An 18,549-nucleotide genomic window follows, 5' to 3' on the forward strand; every position below is an offset into this window, starting at 1 on the left:
TGAATGCCATGGGAAGAATCCCTCAGGGAAATTGAGGTTCCAGCAGCATTGTATAGCTTCATACAGGGTAAGAAGCACACAGAGTATCAAAAGTAGAAGTAAAAAAAAATGAGCAAAATGTAAATACAAATATAAATATCAGAATACTGTTCATTACTGGTTTTCTGGCTGCTGCTGTTCCTCTCCTTTCCGTCCCTTGTCTTCCTGTTACTCCTCCTCCCCCCGAGTGAGGAGCTGTGCAGCCTGATGGCCTGAGGGACAAAGGAGTTTTTCAGATGAACAGATTATAAATGGACAGATTACAGACATATTCCAGACAACAGACAAAGATTACAGACAGAGATCTCACACACAGACAGATTACAAATAAGACACATTCCAGATAAACAGATTGCAGACAGATATATTATAGATAACAGATGGGCATATTAAAAGGTAACAGACTACAAATGGGCATATTATGGATAACAGATTGAATATTTTCTGAGGCCAGATAACATCATGATCTCAACGCTAACACAGGTCATTCAGATCACCCTAACAATCCCAGTCAATAGCTGTAGTTGTGAAAGGTCATTCAGTGTGTAGAGACGGCTCCACACTTGGCTGAGGTGCACAATGGGACAAGACAGGCTTCACCATCTTACTGTCTTAGTAGTTGAGAAGGAAGAACTTTCAAAGTTTCAACTTTCACAGTCAAGTGATTGACAGTTTTGCGAAAATGGATAAATAGGTGGTATGTTTTAATGCTCAAACAATAAACAAACTCAGTTCGGACTGAGCTGAACTTTCCCTTGAAGTATAACCCTGAAAACTAGGTAATAACCATTTCTTTGGAATGTGTGTGAAGAGAGTTATCACTTGCCATTGTTTGTTATGATTTATATGCTTTTGCTGCCATGTTAAAAATGTGCATGTTTGTTAAAATAAATATGTTCCTACATTCATTAATATCTCAAGTAGCAGTTTTGGTAAGAATGTGGCAGTGGGGTTGGGCAGTGTATGTGTGTGTGTGTGTGTGTGTGTGTGTGTGTGTGTGTGTGTGTGTGTGTGTGTGTGTGTGTGTGTGTGTGTGTGTGTGGGAGGAGGAGGATATGCGGTAGGGGGCCTGTGCCCTAGTAGAGCTTTATGTCTAGCAACGCTCCTGGTTAATAGTATGAAAACAAGAGTGATGTAGACACCAGAGACACACTGATGAACATTTAACACAGCCACGTCTTTGCAATTATATGGATGGATATAAAAGCACGTGCCAAGTGATGCGTAACATGGCACTAACAGCTGCTGCATTAGCGTCAGATGACCTTGCAAATGGTGCAATCTGACGTGAGCGTGTATTTAGGTAACATGAAGATTTACTTGCAAATGACAATAATTGGCTCATAAACTGATATTGATTACCAAGGCCACTGATACTGGAGTTGCGTGCAGAACTGCAGCCGTCCCAGAGCACAATACGGCGAGGAGCCAGAAGGTTGTCTGTGCCCACACAGGTGCTGACCACGCCGCACTTCCTGGCAAAAGGGGCATTCCAGCTTGAGCTGGCCGATCAGTCAGGGGTGTGCCAGTCAGCCTTGAGCCGAGCCATGCCAGCTGCGTGGAACGCAATCATCCAAAAGTCATCCAGATACAGCCCATTCCAAATCACCATTTGCTGCAAGAGCTGGTTTCTATGTAATCGGAGCTATTGACTGCACGTTCACATAGTATGTGATGCACAAATGCGTATCAGGCTGGTTTTTGGCACGGTGCGTGATGGCAGCTGCTCAATCAAGCAAGCAACTTTTTTAATCTCATAAGGGCCAATTAAATAGCTGCTTGCTGTGTAAATAGTGAATTTGTGTAATTTATCTGAACAAAAACCAGCGTGGCCACATTTGTGCATGTGCACATTCAAATATGTTTATTATTATTATTGTTAAGGGTTTTTTATTTTTGCTTGATGTTGAAAGCTGCAGAACTTCTTAACAGGCTTCCTGTGTTCCGTATTTGTCAATAAATGCGTGTGTAAATTGTGAACTTCACACTGTCATCAGAGGCGCACCTCACCTTAACATCAGTGTGTGTCGGCCTCACACACAAACACTCCATAGCTCCCACAAATATTTTTCCTGTTTCATTACTAATCCATTTAACAGTGTACTGAATAAACTGTCCCCACATGTCTCCACGTAATTTCCAGTCATCTGTAGTAATTACAGACACAGTGCCTGGGGGAATCCAGGTAGTCGTGGGGAATCCAGGCTCAAAGAGCCTATTTACATAAAATTGTATATTTAAATGCGGTGTGGCCAGGAAGGAGTTTGGTTCCACGTTTAGTGGGATGTACAAACGGAACATGCATGGATCCATGCCTACGCACACTTTGATACATCTGAATATTTTTGTGCTTACGCCAGATTCAGGGTTTTGGTGTACGCCATGTTTTAGTAGGAAATCCACACAAGTCTTTGCACATGAGGCCTCTGGTTCTTCCAGTCTTACTGTATGGTTGTGAGACTTGAATTCTAATCAGTGACTCAGTGACCGTAGGCGACTACTGAATGTCTTCTACTAGGTCTCTTTGGACAATCCTTGGGTACTGCCGGACTGATTTTCTGTCAAACCAGCTGTTACTTAGGGAAAGCCAGATGGGGAGTATCGCTTGCCTGATGAAGCAGTGCTAGCTACGACATTTTGGCCATGTGGTGCTTTTGTCTACACATGATCCAGCATGTGGGTGGCTCAGCATTAAGGACCCCAGTGGCTGGAGAAGGCCATGGACACGCTCATGTTTTATCTGGCTAGAGCAGACAGATGGCTACTTTCAAGAAGCAGGGATGTGCCACAGGGGGGGCACACTTGCATGACATGCTGATAATTATGTACAGACAAGATCACATGGGGACCAGTTCAGCCACATCTGAGCGCACACAGCACAACAAGGCGCCTCTCAGCTGATCGCCGACCAGCCACTCACTGACAGCAGGAAATGATGGCTCAGTGCACACGACGTGTTAAATTAAAAACACAGAGAACACAGCCAGGACAAGTATATAATTACTGCAATAACTACATATACAATTACATAACAAATGACTAAAATAAATAATCACAGAACACAGAAACAGAGAGTGACACTTTGTTCTGTGCGCTGATCGAAAAAAGTGGGCGTGTCCACGTGTGCAGCTGCTGCTGTTATCTCTGGACCTGCAAGTCACAACTGGAGAACACATATCGTGTTATGAAGGACTTGACCTTACAACTCTACATCGTGAAGCGCATGTGCGTGCTTGCTGTCCTCATGTGGAAATACATAAAAACATATATCTCCTTTGCAACGGGCTGGAGTGGCCATGTCAGCGCACACATCGGCAGGCTGTACCACGTGAAAAGGACCATCTGATCATGTGTACACTCAGCTGGTGATCTGAATGTCACGTCACCCATGTGAGCTATGGTCCACATGAAGCGGTGTCTGTCCTTCGGCACGCCACTTACTGGACACGCGGGCTGGCTGGACATGATGGACTAGCAGATGTGGACATGAAAAGAGTGCACTGCTTTATTCATGTCATTTCATGACTTGACGTCTATGACCATAGGTCATATACAGAGGAACAGAAGGACCATACTTGTATTGTCCACTCGATGAGGGATTAAATATTAGAAATTGTGGTGTATTTTATGGCGTGTGGTTTTTATTTTTTTTTCTCCACAGCAGTGGCACAATGTGGGATCACACATTCCAGCTGCTCACACTGTGTTCGTGCACGTCTACAAGCGTGCGCAAAACCATCGCCACGGTATCGTGCACGCCTGTCCGAATGTGTGTTCCTCCCGACAGTAGGTGGAATGTTTCACAATTCCCCATTTCGTTTTTTTGTTCACAGATTTGTAGCCGGTTTCTGCTTCTTTTGCCCAACTTCATTTTATGTGCGAAGGGGCCCTAAAATTTGGTGACTTGCAAGATAATCACATTTACTGTTTTTTAGCTATATTAAAGTGGAGTGGATGGACTCATTCCTTCATTTATCTATTCACTCACTGCATTTTAGAGGATACATACCTGTTGTGTGTTGGGGGGTTTGGCTGGATGTTTTTTTGTTGTTTTCTTTTCTTTGTTCTCCAGGTGGTATGCAAACTGGTTTTTGTCAGTGGAGACGGTGCTGGCAGAAGAGTCCTTCACCCTCATCAGCATTATTAGCTGCACCTGTGGATGATGTTCACGTGCAGGCCTACTGACTCGCAGCACCTGTGGATGATGCTCAAGTGTAAAGACTTTCAGCTGAAGCAGATAATGAGATGGCGTTCTGCATTTAAGCCATGAGTGGTTCAAGCAGAATTGCTGGGAACTCGACTTTGTGACATTCGTTTGTGAGATGCTGAGGACCGCGCCAGGGTTTGACACATCGTGCCTATGAAGGAGGACGGGTGAGGGACACATGCTGTCAGCACACATCAGAGGTGATTATTGTCTGTATGATCGTTAATAGTAATTTGGCATTTTGTTACGCAGTATATTTGAACATTGATGAGAATTGTGCAGTTTGCTTCTCACTGCCGTGGCGTACGGACTAATGATCCTCCACCTGTTGTGAGAAGCTGCTCATTTACATAAAGCTTAAATTCAGACCTGAATGTGTTGCTGATAGTGTGTGCCTCTGAAAGATATTTGCTGTAGCTCTGTTGACTTACCTCACCTTTTCCATCCTACACAGAGTCAGTTTGTTGTGTCCACCTGGGGGGTGTTTGGCGGTGAATCTGAGTCCAGAAACGCCGAGGCTTCGATCCTTTTGGGCGCTGGAGAGCGCGCCGTCCTTCACTCCGCCAGACAAACTCAATATTTATGTTGTACACTAATTATTGCACTGGAGGGGAAATAAAATTGTTTTGTTTGTGGAACCGCTTTCTGGTTATTTAGCGCTGGGTTCAGTCAGACGTTAGTCCGCTCCTCAACCTGCGTCTGCACATAACACATACCTAGGCTTTTCCAAACCCTAGGAAGTTTGCAAAGCCTATGAATAATGTGTAATAATTATTCTAATAACTGTTCTTACATTTAGATATATAGAATCTTCCAGGAAAGTAAAAGTCTATTTAGGTCCACTTAGTTCAACAATTAATTCAGTGTACCAATTATATCATGTGAATATTTAACATTAGGGCCAAGGGTCCTGTGGGTTACCGGTTCAATTAACGCCCAAGGCAAAATGGGCTAAAAAACAATGTCAATGCCCAATATTGTGCCCTTGTTATATCAAAAGAAAAGTTATTGGACAGTTTTTGAGAAAACTGGGTCCAAATACACAAATTGGCTGTTTTCGGCATAAAAATGGCCGCCATTTCCAAACAAACAAAACTATGGCTATAATGTTTTGATGTGAAATATGCCAATGACCCATATTATCCCCTTGACAAATTAGGAAAAAAAAAGTTATCAGTTTTTGAGAAAATTGCCTTTAAATGCTCAAAATGGCTATTTTCGGCATAAAAATGACCGCCATTTCCAAATGAACGAATCTACGAATATGAATTTTAGACGAGAACAATGTCAATGACCCATATTACACCCTTGCCAAATTAGAAAGCTATCAGACTGTTTTTCAGATATCGCAATAAACAGACACCGATGCTGATGACATAGGGTTACCGGCCTAAGTACATGTTTTAAAATAAAATCAAAAAGAATTTTGACACTGACATACTATTTTTTATAATTACTGAGCTAACAAAGAACATAGTTTAGAAATTATAGGACTAGTAAATTAGATAAAGTGAAGCGCTTTGGAGGAACTTCTATTGTGATTTGGCGCTATATAAATAAACTGAATTGAACCCAGAAGAAATGTGCAAAGTCCTTTAGACAAAACCATCTCAGACTTTATTAAACCTGCTTTTCAGTTTACATACAATTCAGAATTACATATTTACAAATATACACATTTATAATATCTTAATATCAACACCACACTCAATAGATACAATAAGAAAATAAAGACGGTGGTTGCTGCAATGTGCTGCATAAAAAGTAAATTTAAAAATATAATCCTTCTCATATCTCCGACCGCCGAGTCAAAAATACAAATCATCCAGTAAGATTTAGCGTGTCTTCACAGTCAAACACAGATAAGTTCAGTGCCCGTGTCAGCTTCCATAAGAAAGCAGAAAACCTCACGAGAGATAATGTGTTTGACTTTTCCAGTGATTTGACACAAGAGCTTTAAAATCGGGGCACAAGTAAAGAGTTGCGTCTTGACTGATGATTTACAAGCAGAAAGACTCAAACAATGTGATCCCAGTCACACAAAAAAGTGAGGTATAGAGGGTAGACCTGTATACGTCTTACACATAATACCAGAGACGGTTTAGTCTCCTGATTAACTCACAGTTTGACACCAAAAAGACAACATATTTTAACAACCTTTCCCTTCATGTGTAATGGAGATTTGACCCATAAGAGCTTCTTAAGGTCCAGTAATGTGAAGAGCAGCAAGAACGTCAAAATAAAAATAATAACGAGATAATTTAATAACACTATAAAGGAGTCTGGCATAGTTTGGTTAAGTCACCAAACAACGTATCAGAGTATGGAACTGTGGGGCTGGTTTTAGCTCAAATACATGCTGCACTTTGGCATCTAATAACAGGGAATGGCCTTAAAGGGGTCATATTGTGTAAAATTAATTCCGATATGTTTTTGTAGACAATTATCACTGATGTTCCATTTGCAATTCATCCAGAAATTCTCACACTATAAGACAAATGTAGGGCTGAAGGTGTGTGCAGTCTTGCACTCCATGTACCGCATTAGTCCCTGCAGATTTTTACCACACTTTCGTGGAGCTACACTTTATTATCCTTTGCTCCCATCCTTAATCAATGCTAGGATTAGCTGTAACATTAGCTGTAATTATTTTAAAATGATCATTTTAGTAACAAAAAAGCTGCATTTGAATGCTGACATTTCCCCATTTGCTGTTATTAGCATTAGCTAATATAGTCAGGGCCCTGCTCTACACTCACTCATTGGCTGTACGTTCCAGTGCATGTTGCAGTCTTCTGTGCAAGGCTAATTTTTGACTTTTGCCACCTTACTCTGTGACACACCCGTTTTAGAGAAACCAGTCATGTCTCGGACACCTAAAAATTAACTAATATTATTATTAATTATAATTATTATTAATTATTATAGGACACAGGATCACTTTAATTGTTTCTGGTTGCAGAGCAGAGTGACCTGTATCATTTTGCTGAAATGGTGCACAATATGACTCCTTTAAGGAGAGAAAAAGAAGATACAGTTTCACAATGCAATCTGTTGAGCAAAATACTTGGAAAATGAGTACTGCAGTGATGTGCCAGACGTTGGCTTTGATGTTTATGTGACCAGGGGTTCCCAAACTGGGGTCCTGTAGGTGGCATGACCTAAATATTCTTGAGAAACATTTCTTCTGACGTGCATATGTGCAATAATGCACATAAAGAATCTGCACAAGCAGGTATGTGGTCACACCTGCCTGTACAAACAACCTATTGGGTTTACTGCAAACTCAACCCAGAGCAGATGAATTACTCTTCAACCGAAGCCCCAAAGTGATTAGTAAGTGTAGTTTTTAAATGCTAACATGCAGTGTTTGTGATAAAGTTGGGGTTCAAGCAGAAATTCTCCAGCTATAAAGTAATGTTCAAATTCAAAACATCAAATTTTAGATTTCTGTGGCACAGGTAAAGGAAATCCACATCTGGACTCCTGCTTGCTTTGTGAGAGTCTCTGCTCCACATGCAGAGAGATCAAGGCATTGGAGGAAAGAGGAGGTGTGGCAAGCAGTTCATTATCATTTAAAGAAACAGGTGGGAAAACAGGTTACCTGATTAGCTTTCTGAAAATGTGCAGAATATGATGATGATAACAGTTACTACCATAAAGCAGTGTTGAACAGAAGGTCATATTTCCAGTTTTCCCCATGTGACATGAATACATCATGCTAAATGAATTAAAAATAATGAAAATCCAAACATGGGTTAAACACCATATTTAAACTGAGCATATTTAAACTGCAGGTGTCTAAAAAAAGTGGTAAGATTTACTTGAACATGCTCAGTGTGGCACCAAGATGCACTGAAAGTTTTTTGTTGTTGTTGTAGCCATCCGGCAGTTCTCATAATGCAGGAATAAAGTTTGACCCCTAAACCGATGTGTCGTGAAATATCGACCAGATATCAGCAAATGTTTTCACACTATGTTGCAACATCCTCGACTTTAAGGTGCTGTATGAAACTTGCAGTGATTACAGATGCAGACGTTATCTGCTGACATCTGTTATTTAGTACAGATGTTCTTCCAGTTTACTGATTTTAATGCTACAAAAAATAAATAAATAAAAGCATTCAGTTCAACGCTGAATCCCAAATTGTTGAAGCAAACCAAAGAAACTGTCAAAGGCGGCCTTGCAAGAAATGCCACCTCTTAAAGGAGAACTCTGGAATTTTTCCAACCTGGGCTGTATTTTTAGATCTTATTTGGGTCCAGCTTTTCACGCTGGAGAAAAACGACAGTAACTAGCCCAGGATTGAGTTAGCCCGCTAACACTGTCATGGGCTAAACAGCAATGCATTAGAAGCCTATGGTGCAAGCCAAAAAACCTCAAAGCAAACTGCTTCTTGATGGCACTGCATTGGCAAAAAAAAGTCAGAATTATCTAGTAGCATGGAGAGGATCCCTATGGACATAAATATGTATGTTTATCAGTAAATGTAAAGATAATTTGTAAACTGAGACATTATACAGGCAGAAATTTACCTTAGTTTTCTTCCCGGTTGGTGGTGCAGCTCTATATTAACGCCATACACGTTAGTTGTTGGTGTTGAGTTCATTCTTGTGCTTAAAATAGGAATCAGCACCTCATCTACAATCAGGTTGTTTGGACTTAAATGAGAGCAGCAACACCAAAAAAGAAGGCGGCTAAGGTAAGTAGCTGCCTGTATAATCTGACAAATGAAAAGGTTCTTTACATTTACTGAGCCATATGTGGAAGCTACCAGACTCTAATCTAATTTTCACAGAATTATTGGTGAGTTGAAGCAGTTTACTGTGGGGTTTGTAGCTTGCCCCATAAGTTTTGATTGTACAGCTGTTTAGCCTATGATGGTGTTAGCATTCCAACTCATTACTGGACCAGTTATCATTTTTAACTTGACTGACAAGCTGTACTGAAAAACATATAAAAATAGAGACCAGGTTGAAAATTCCCAGAATTCCCCTTTAAAATGTATCTAGAGGGACTATTTCCACAGACATTTTTGTTAAACGCAGTCCGCATCACTGGAATAAATTGCAAATAAATCTGATCACTTTAGGTAAAAAAAAAAAAAAAAATTACAAATGACAGTATATTCGTTCTGAGTGAAGATAAGATTTTTGTTGTGAATATGAAATTTGAATAACAATACTGAAAAATACACTGAGAGGATTAGATTAGACACAGATTACTCCTGAAGAACAGAAAACTGAGTCTAGATTAAGGTTTACATTCTGCATTTCCACCTGGAAACAGGACAACGCCCGGACATGGATGTCCCCTGTCAGGGTTTGATATCAGAAAAGCTGGTGTAGGTCTCACTGCAGCTGGAAGAGGTGCTGAGGTTCCCAGAGACACTGCCATCTACAGGACAAACACACAAACAATTACAGTGATTTGTAGAAATTAAAACTTTATAGCCTACGGGAATAGAAAGAAGAGGTTATAGATTTGTGAGCCCATGAGCAATGGTTATTGATCATGGAAAGGTTTATTAAATTTTGACTGTGACCCTAAGACTGAAACCTCAACGTACCTTATGATGTCATAAAGACTTATACTAAAAAGAAAAAGTTTGTTGGAGGATAGTTGGCCATTATTAAAGTTGCAAAGATGTATGTGCACTCCGAGTCCACTTTCTAATTATTACTTTAAAACAAATAGTACTTGTCATACAATTACATAAAAAGTTTGGATAATTTGGTGTCTTCATACATCTTCAGGTGTCCTTGAAAACTATGCAAAAACTTGTTAAATACTAATTGACTGTCAGCTTTCTCGTAAAATACATATTTTGCACACTGCAGCTGCTCTAAGGCGGCCAAATTTTTATTGATAATTACTACTGAAATGTAGTGTAGTTTTACTACGCACTGCAGGAAAATGTACAAATGTATAAATAAAAGTTGAGTTGAGTAACAAGCAAATGCCCAGATGTTTATACAGTTGAGCCAAAATGTAGTTTTTACTGTCAAACTTAGTACTAAATAATGAGGCGTTGGCTGACTAATGTAACCAACCTGAGCTGCTGAGTGACTGGGTGGACTTAGATTCTGAGATGAGGCTGAGGAGGTTTGCTGCTGCCACCCAGCCCTCCTTACTGCTTCGGAGATTCTTCACAAACCTGAATACATTTAAAGAAACAGATTTAACAACTAGCATAATAACATAGCCGATTATCACTACATTTGGATTATTTTTAATATGGGAATGAAGATGTTTACCACTGTCCCTCTTCTCCTTCTCTGATAAGTTGGACCACGTCTCCACTCTTGACAGACAGTTCCTGAGGTCCTGCCTTGTCGCAGTCCGCGACAACCGTATACTTTCCTGGAGTCTACAGGCATTAAGCATCATAAAAGTCAGAAAAAAACCCAAATTAGAAAAAAATTGTGAGAATACAGAAAAAGCCAAAAGCATCTTCTACCACAATTATTCACAACTTTCTGCCTTATTTAATTTAGCCTTTATTTAACCAGGTTAGTTCCATTGAGATCGAGATCTCTTTTGCAAGGGAGTCCTGGACAATTATAAAGTTTCCAATTGACCTTACACTTAAAATATCTTAAATTGATAAGCTTTTTTGTTTGTTTTTTTATTATCTCCCCCACCACAGCTGTCATGAACAAGGAAGCTAGATACAGACAGATGTGGAGAACCCCAGCGTCAGAAAGTAAGTCCTACCATGTATTGTTTCTACCCGTGTACCTAAAACAGGTGATTTCCCTAATTAGCTCATCTACCTGACTGAAGAGTTGAATTAATTACATTGAGCTGGCTTAGTGAGAGGATGGAACAAAAAGGTACTAGGACTTTGACTTTCTGAAATGGAGAGGATCCCTATGGAGGTAAACATGCATGTTTAATCAGTAAATATAAAGATAACTTATAAATTGACACATTATACAGGCAGAAATTTACTTTGGCTTCCTTCCCGTTCGGTGGTGTAGCTCTATACTAACTCCATACATGTCAGTTGTTTATGAGGCGTTCATTCTTGTGCTTAAAATGGGAATGCGCTCCTCATCTACAACTAGCTTGTTTGGGCTTAATTGAGAGCAGCAACACCAAACAAGAAGGCGGCTAAGGTAAGTAGCTGCCTGTATAATCTGACAATTGAAAAGGTTCTTTACATTTACTGAGCCATATGTGGAAGCTACCAGACTCTAATCTAATTTTCACAGAATTATTGGTGAGTTGAAGCAGTTTACTGTGGAATTTGTAGCTTGCCCCATAAGCTTTGATTGTACAGCTGTTTAGCCTATGATGGTGTTAGCATTCCAACTCATTTTTGTCACAGCGTTCTGAAATTGGGGTTTTCCACCTCTGGCTATTGAGAATAAAGTCAGGAGGTTTTTGTTTTGTTTTGTTTATTTATTGTACCAGGTTGTAAATGTGCTAATTTAATGGGGAGTGATTAACTTTTGGAGGCAGCCAGAAGTGGCCACTGAAGGAACTGCCAGATTTTGCACTTTCACTTCCTTATTTTTATTTATTTATTTTTGTACTGGACGTTGGGGCTCGGTTACCAATCTGCCGCATTCGCCTCCAGTGGACTAGGTCTCACAGACTGGGGGCAAGTCTAGTGGTCACCCCACTGAGTCTGGTCTGCTTGATGTTTCTTCCTATGATCAAACAACACTGAGGGAGTTTTTCCTTACAGACATCGCCAGTGTGTTGCTCATGGGGTGGGAAAGGTACTCATGTATAATGCCAGGAGATGACTTATATTGTGATTTGGCACTGTATAAATCGATCTAAAATTGTGTAAACTATTACAGCGATCCAAAACCCGAGGAAAGCCTTCACAACGTGCATAATTCCATTTTAAGGGGGAAAAAAGGTTGAAATACCGTTAGACTTTACCTAAAGTTGTTCCAGTAGGTGATCAGACCCACCCCAAAATAAAAGCCACAAAGTAAAAATGTTTCATGTTCAGACTCACCAGCTTCTTTCCTACTTCATCCTCTGGGTCAGAGTTCATGGGGTCCTCACCACTTGAGTACCCGTCATTCTCTTCTGTGGCATCCACCGAACCAGAAGTCTTGTTCAGAGCTGCTGCTGGACGGGGCGAGGGTTACGGCAAATCGGCAACACAGAGGACAGAAGACGGAAACAAATTAGACACACTGTACTATTTTGTCAAAAATACTGTGAGATAGACTGCCAGACATATGAGCACTTTTATCCACACAAAGGTCATCCCAGAACCCCAGAAAAGATGGATGGTGACAGCAGAGAAGCCCATTTACAAACCCCCACCCATCTGGAGTCCAGGAAAAACACACAGGACACAAAAGTCAATCAAGGATTGTGATCAGACTGTAAAATATTTTCATATCAATGCTCAAAAGTGTTTTTACAAGAATGAGCATGGGAAATCTGGAAACCCCAAACAGAAGAGATTGATTGATTGGACATATAGTGGGTGTCTTCAAAAATCAGTGATTGTTTAGCCAGATAGAAGACATCAAATCGACTTTTCCGCCATTTATAAGGTCAATTAAGACTAACATAAAGCTAAATTATCTGAATTTTTTTTTTAAATCTTTGCAGCCTAATATTACACTGCAAAACTCCACTTTATCCCCAAATCAATCGTGACCACAACCAGTCACAGCAGACACCCGCAGAGGTTAATGCTCAGAGTGACTCAATACCTCGCCGTTTGCTCTGTAACAGACTAGAAGTACTCAGCCATTTGATTCTGCTCAGAGTGATTACGGAACCCAGGTCTAGACAAAAACAGACAGCCAGCAGTCAGGCAGCTGGTCAACAAGGCAGTTAGTAGAATGAGAAGATTTCCTCTTTCAGTTTGATTGGTTTGAGTGAGACCTGATGAGCATCAGAAAAACCAAACAAATAAGTTGTATGTAAAAGTTTGGGCACCCCTGATGATTTCCATGATTTTCCTTTATAAATGATTGGTTGTTTGGATCAGCAATTTCAGTTAAATATATCATATAGCAGACAAACAGTGATATTTGAGAAGTGAAATGAAGTTTATAGGATTTACAGAAAGTGTGCAATAATTCTTTAAACAAAATTAGACAGGTGCATAAATTTGGGCACCCCAACAAAGGCCTTAACTAGTACTGTGCCTGCGGTCTTCCATTTCCTCACTATGTTCCTCACAGTGGAAACTGACAACTGAAATCTCTGAGATAGCTTTTTGTATCCTTCCCCTAAACCATGATGATGAACAATCTTTGATTTCAGGTCATCTGAGAGATATTTAGAAGCTCCCATGTTGCCACTCATTAGAAGTGATGCAAAGAGGAGAAACATTTGCAAATGGCCACCTTAAATACCCTTTCTCATGATTGGATTCACCTGTGTAAGGAGGTCAAGGGTCAGTGAGCTTACCAAACCAATTTTGTGTTCCAATAATTAGTGCTAAATGTATTCAAATCAATAAAATGACAAGGGTGCCCAAATTTATGCACCTGCTTAATTCTGTTTAAATAATTATTGCACACTGTGGTGACCCTGAGTGCAAACAAGGGAGCAACCGAAGGGACTTACTTATTTTATGTAAATACTAGAAACTTCATTTCACTTCTCAAATATCAGTGTGTTCGTCTGCTATATGGTATATTTAACTGAAATTTGTGATCCAGAAAACCAATGATTTATAAAGGAAAATCCTGAAAACTATCAGGGGTGCCCAAACTTTTACATACAACTGTATATCTCAACATTTGGTCTGGCCAGAAGAAGAGGTTAGTGAGCAGACAGATTTATACATCTATTAGATGTTGTCAAATGAAAATGAATCACAGCACAGAGAGCACAGGATGATGAGATGATTGTGATCTGTGGAAGAGGATCATCAGCGCTGTGCACATAGAAATTATTGCAACATCCCGGTAGTAGCCAAACAGTACCCAGACAATCTACCCAGACTACCTCCATACTGTGAAAACGGACTGCACTGTGCTATGCAATGAGGCAGCTGGAGCATGGTAACCAAAGAAGAATCTCCGGAAAAATTCAATGAAGACAACAGACATGCATGAAAATTGTAGTGTCATCCAAGGGGCCGTGGTACTGTACATACGACAGCAAATGTTTTAAAAAGTCTGCCATTATAAAACAGAAGTTTTCAAGGCATATGTAGGTATGTACATATGCGTCATCTGTGGAAAAAAAAGGCTGGTTAGGCATAGTTCATTGGAATTGTGTCCGTACGACTTGCTCACTTACATCTAGGACATAACCATCCCTGGTTCTCTAGACCAGGCACCTAAGTGGCTCTACTCTACTCTACTGTTCTATTCTACTCTTCCTTTTTTAGATATATACCTTACTATACACTAGTATACTTCTACCTTGCAACTGGAATATATTATAGAAGACATACCTTACTGAATTTTCATAATACAGTAATGGCTGGCGAGTAGGATCCTAACTGATGTTAACTACATATTGAGTATTCATATGCAGGGTACATGTTTCAGAAATACACAGACTAAATATACGCCAGTAGTAGCGTGCATGAATTCCCTTGATATCATGCTATAATTTGAGCAACATTTGTCTATCTGTCCCTCAACTTCTCCCAGGTCCTTTGGCCAGATTCTATCAAAAAGGATGTGGATGGATGTCAACCTGAAATTTCCCTTTAAGGGTTAGTTTCAGCAAAGGTCATGGTGACTGATATTAAATGTCAAATTTTTGATTCCCCCCCCCAATCACCAAACCTGGCATACACCCATATGTAGGTAGCTTCTGGAATTTAAGTGGATGTATGCATGTGTATATTCAGGCCTGTATGAATAATTGCAACCCTGTGTGGATTAGAGAAGATCCAAAATAAATTCAAACTTCTTGTTTTTTTAAAGTCATTAATGATGTATGCTGTACAGTCAATCCACCCTGGCAGAAGAACAGTTCAAGGACATCATTAAAAGCTCAAAATTAAAATGACGTTCATGCCCACGATGAGAGTATGTAAATGTCTGACCACAACTGTATCTTTAGTTGCAACATCACATCTTAAAGAGTACATTAATGACATCATGTGCTATAAGGGGGCGTGACAGTATATTGGAAGAAAAAAGTGACAAACACATTTCTCTCTTCCTGGTGACATGACAAAAACATGGGACATGATGATGAAGAACTAACTCTAGTGTTAAATTAATATCTAGTAGACCATCAAAACCCATCTTGATGAGATGGATATGAGAAACAAATACTGGAAGTAGAGTGGAAACATTGACATGGTGAAGGAGTGCTACAAGTAGACGAACAGAGGTCTGGCCTCCGTGACAGGACTAATGTGTACCTTTGAACCCACATGGTGTGGTGTCACTCTTGACCAAACATTGTTTGGTGTTATGCTCGGGGCTCAGGGCTGAGCCTGGCCACGCAGACAGGAGAAGTCAAGAAGAAGAAGACATAAAAAGGAAGGGAAAAACATGAGTGGAAAGAAAGCAGAGAAGGGAAATTTAACACGGTCATGAAAACAACCCAATGAAGTGCTGATACAAGATTAGTGTGGATAAAATTAGACATTTAACTGTTAATCATAATTGGGCTAAGAAAAAACAACAGCTATACAGACCACACTATTTTTTTTTAATCTAAATTTCTATCATAGCGATCTATAAACTGTTGTAGGAACATATTTTGCACTCAACTGCAGGACAATATCATGAATTAATATTGAATCAATTATGAACTGCAACTGGATTAAATAAATATAATCTAGAAGAACCCTGGGACACGTTTCTCAATATTTTGCCAATAATTCCTCTTAGGAAAGACTAGTGACTCAACAGATCATAACCAAATTTACTAGCTATGATCATAAGAATGCATATTTTATTTAGCAACTCATATTTAATATTTTTTATTTAAAAAACTACTAAAATAATTAGCTATTGTTATTTGGAAGATTTTATACACTTCATTAATTGATGTTTTTATAGTATGTGGGGATATTTCAACTAGATTATAATGGCTTTACCTAAAGGTTATTGCGCTAGTATATCGTAATTCTGTAATGTCACTGCAACAATAATGAAGCACTGAAAGTGGTGAAAGAATAGGATTAAAAATATGAAAACAGGAAAGAAAAACAATAGTTTAATCTAAAAATGAACCAACACAGTAAATGAACTTACAAACAACAATTTTATGGAATAGAAAGACCTGTTACATAGCTAATTATGGTGACTCTGCAAGTGTTTGTAGTTATGACTATGTTTTAAGCTAATACTAATACTAGCTATCTTACTAAGCTACTACTAGCTTAGTAGTAATAATACTACTACGTATGTAGCTAATACTACATACTATTGGGTTGCATCAAATTAAATTATTACCGCTTTACCATTAGGAGGCCATGTGAGTGGAACTAAAAAAAAACAAAGCACCTCATTCTACATGTATGATACTTCTCAAACACTGAACTGGAATTGGTTCATTAATGGATTTTGGAACAATTCCAGACACATAAATAGTTTCAGAAATGCTTCCCACTCAGCTATGGTGGCTCTGGTGATCAAGCACCAGAATTGTATGGAGTCAAAAGCAGCACCAGTCAGCTGGTCTTACTTGGAATCAGTGGTGGGCACAGCTAACCAAAAAGTTAGCTTCAATAACTGCTAATAAGCTAACTGAAAACTTATCTTTTATAATGCTAAACCGATAACCTGCCTAAAAATTTATCGGAAGCTACAGCTAACCGGTAACTTTCAATTCTGTCTCCCGTACACTCAGCTACTAACAAGCCGATTTTGAGTTTAAACAACGCCAAAGTACAAAATGTACAAATCTTCGGTATTAGTGCATTATTTTAAAATGAACAGATATGTGTTATATAGAGTGGTGGGCACACTTCCAATAATCTGATAACAGATAACTATTGAAGATAATGTTTTCATTATCGGATTATCTTTTTAGATAAATTTAAAAACCATCATCAGACTAATTATCTTCCAATGAATTACCGTCCGATAACTTTTAGACCGATAACGTACTAAACTAAGCTGAACAATGAAAAACATTTTTAAAACTGTTAAAGCTGTTGAGACCTACCTGTTAAAAGTTTCCTAATAGGCAAGTTGTTCCACCCTCTGCAAACAGAAACCACTGTATTGTCTGTAAGCAAAGGAGAACTGGTGACCAAAAAAAAAAACTAATTTCCTTTAACACCATACTAATATAATCGCAATGTCACCAAGTCATCCAGAGGCATACATGTTTAACTTATGGTTCAAATTTTAACCACTCATTTTAGACAAGTTATTTAAAATTATTGTCATGTCTGAAGTTTATAAAGTGAAAATATCAGATATATGTTTTCGTTTTAAAGTAATGTGCTAATTTTTAAACATTTTTAAACAAGAGCTTCCAGCAGGGGCAGAATGTTGAAAGAAAAATGATTATGATTAGTAAAGAGTTGATTTCGTGGGTGCTCTCAGGATTTGTCTGTGCTGCTTCCTGCAGGGGGCAGCATGGTCAAACATTCTTGCTTATTCTTTAGGTCTTTTACCGTTTTTGATGCTTTCAAAAGCGATCGAGTTAAAAATCAATTTCAGCTCTTTAGTAATTGCAAATGTCCCATAGACAACAACGGAATTTATCGGTTATCGATTATCTGTAACTTCCGATACATTTTTGGGTGGTTTATCGGTTTATCTTTATCAAAGATAACTTTTCAGTTATCTTATCTGTTATCGAAGTTAATTTTTTGGTTATCTGTGCCCACCACTGGTTATATATATTCACTTTGTACATTTTAAGAGTTTACTTTAATGTAGTTATTCTATCCGGAATAATTTGATTTATAAATCAAAACCATAAGTCAAACCTGCTTTCCATTTCAAGACCTCTGCCTCATGGCTGAACCACTGTATGGTTTCTGTGTAGGCTCTCAGTTGTCAGTTGGTGGTTTTCATAGTAGAGAAGCTTGAATCTTATTCTTCTCTACAAGAGTCGAGACAGAAGTCAGACTACCAGAGCAAGAATTTTAGCTGAGGAAACGTCTGCGATTTGAAGCGAAATGTCCTCGCGTCAAGCAACCCAGTCCAGTCGAAGATTCAAGCTTCTCTACCACTGTATGGTGTTACGGAATAATGACTTTTCTTTATTCTTTATTTTTTGTGGTAGTCTTGTGGCAATGCCCCTTTGCTGGGGGCAGAGTTGAGCTCAGCTCCTCTTAGCTACCTCACTGCTGCAAAATACATAGCAGACAGGAGCAAAAGGGATTATAAATGTTTTTGAATGTTACTAGCTATGTAAAAAACGTTAGTGGTCT

At 39.2% G+C, this 18,549-nt stretch overlaps 1 protein-coding gene across 7 annotated transcripts in view; it reads right to left on the reverse strand.

The window, feature by feature from the left end:
- Nucleotides 1–5,840: 5,840 nt before the first annotated feature.
- The window catches only part of mcf2la (mcf.2 cell line derived transforming sequence-like a), a 109,202-nt gene continuing 96,493 nt past the window's right edge, over nt 5,841–18,549 (reverse strand). For 4 of the 7 annotated variants that reach the window (XM_034177741.1, XM_034177714.1, XM_034177732.1 and 1 more), the window contains 5 exons: nt 15,571–15,645; nt 12,226–12,341; nt 10,505–10,617; nt 10,301–10,404; nt 5,841–9,644 (listed from right to left, as the gene is read on the reverse strand). In XM_034177741.1, coding sequence (XP_034033632.1) covers nt 9,565–9,644; nt 10,301–10,404; nt 10,505–10,617; nt 12,226–12,341; nt 15,571–15,645 — 488 coding nt within the window. In that variant the 3' untranslated portion in view covers nt 5,841–9,564. The remainder of the gene's footprint in view (nt 9,645–10,300; nt 10,405–10,504; nt 10,618–12,225; nt 12,342–15,570; nt 15,646–18,549) is intronic. The other 3 variants (XM_034177723.1, XM_034177756.1, XM_034177750.1) reach the window with 3 other exon arrangements.

This window comes from Thalassophryne amazonica, chromosome 1 (assembly GCF_902500255.1).
Source record: "Thalassophryne amazonica chromosome 1, fThaAma1.1, whole genome shotgun sequence".
Lineage (NCBI taxonomy): Eukaryota > Metazoa > Chordata > Actinopteri > Batrachoidiformes > Batrachoididae > Thalassophryne > Thalassophryne amazonica.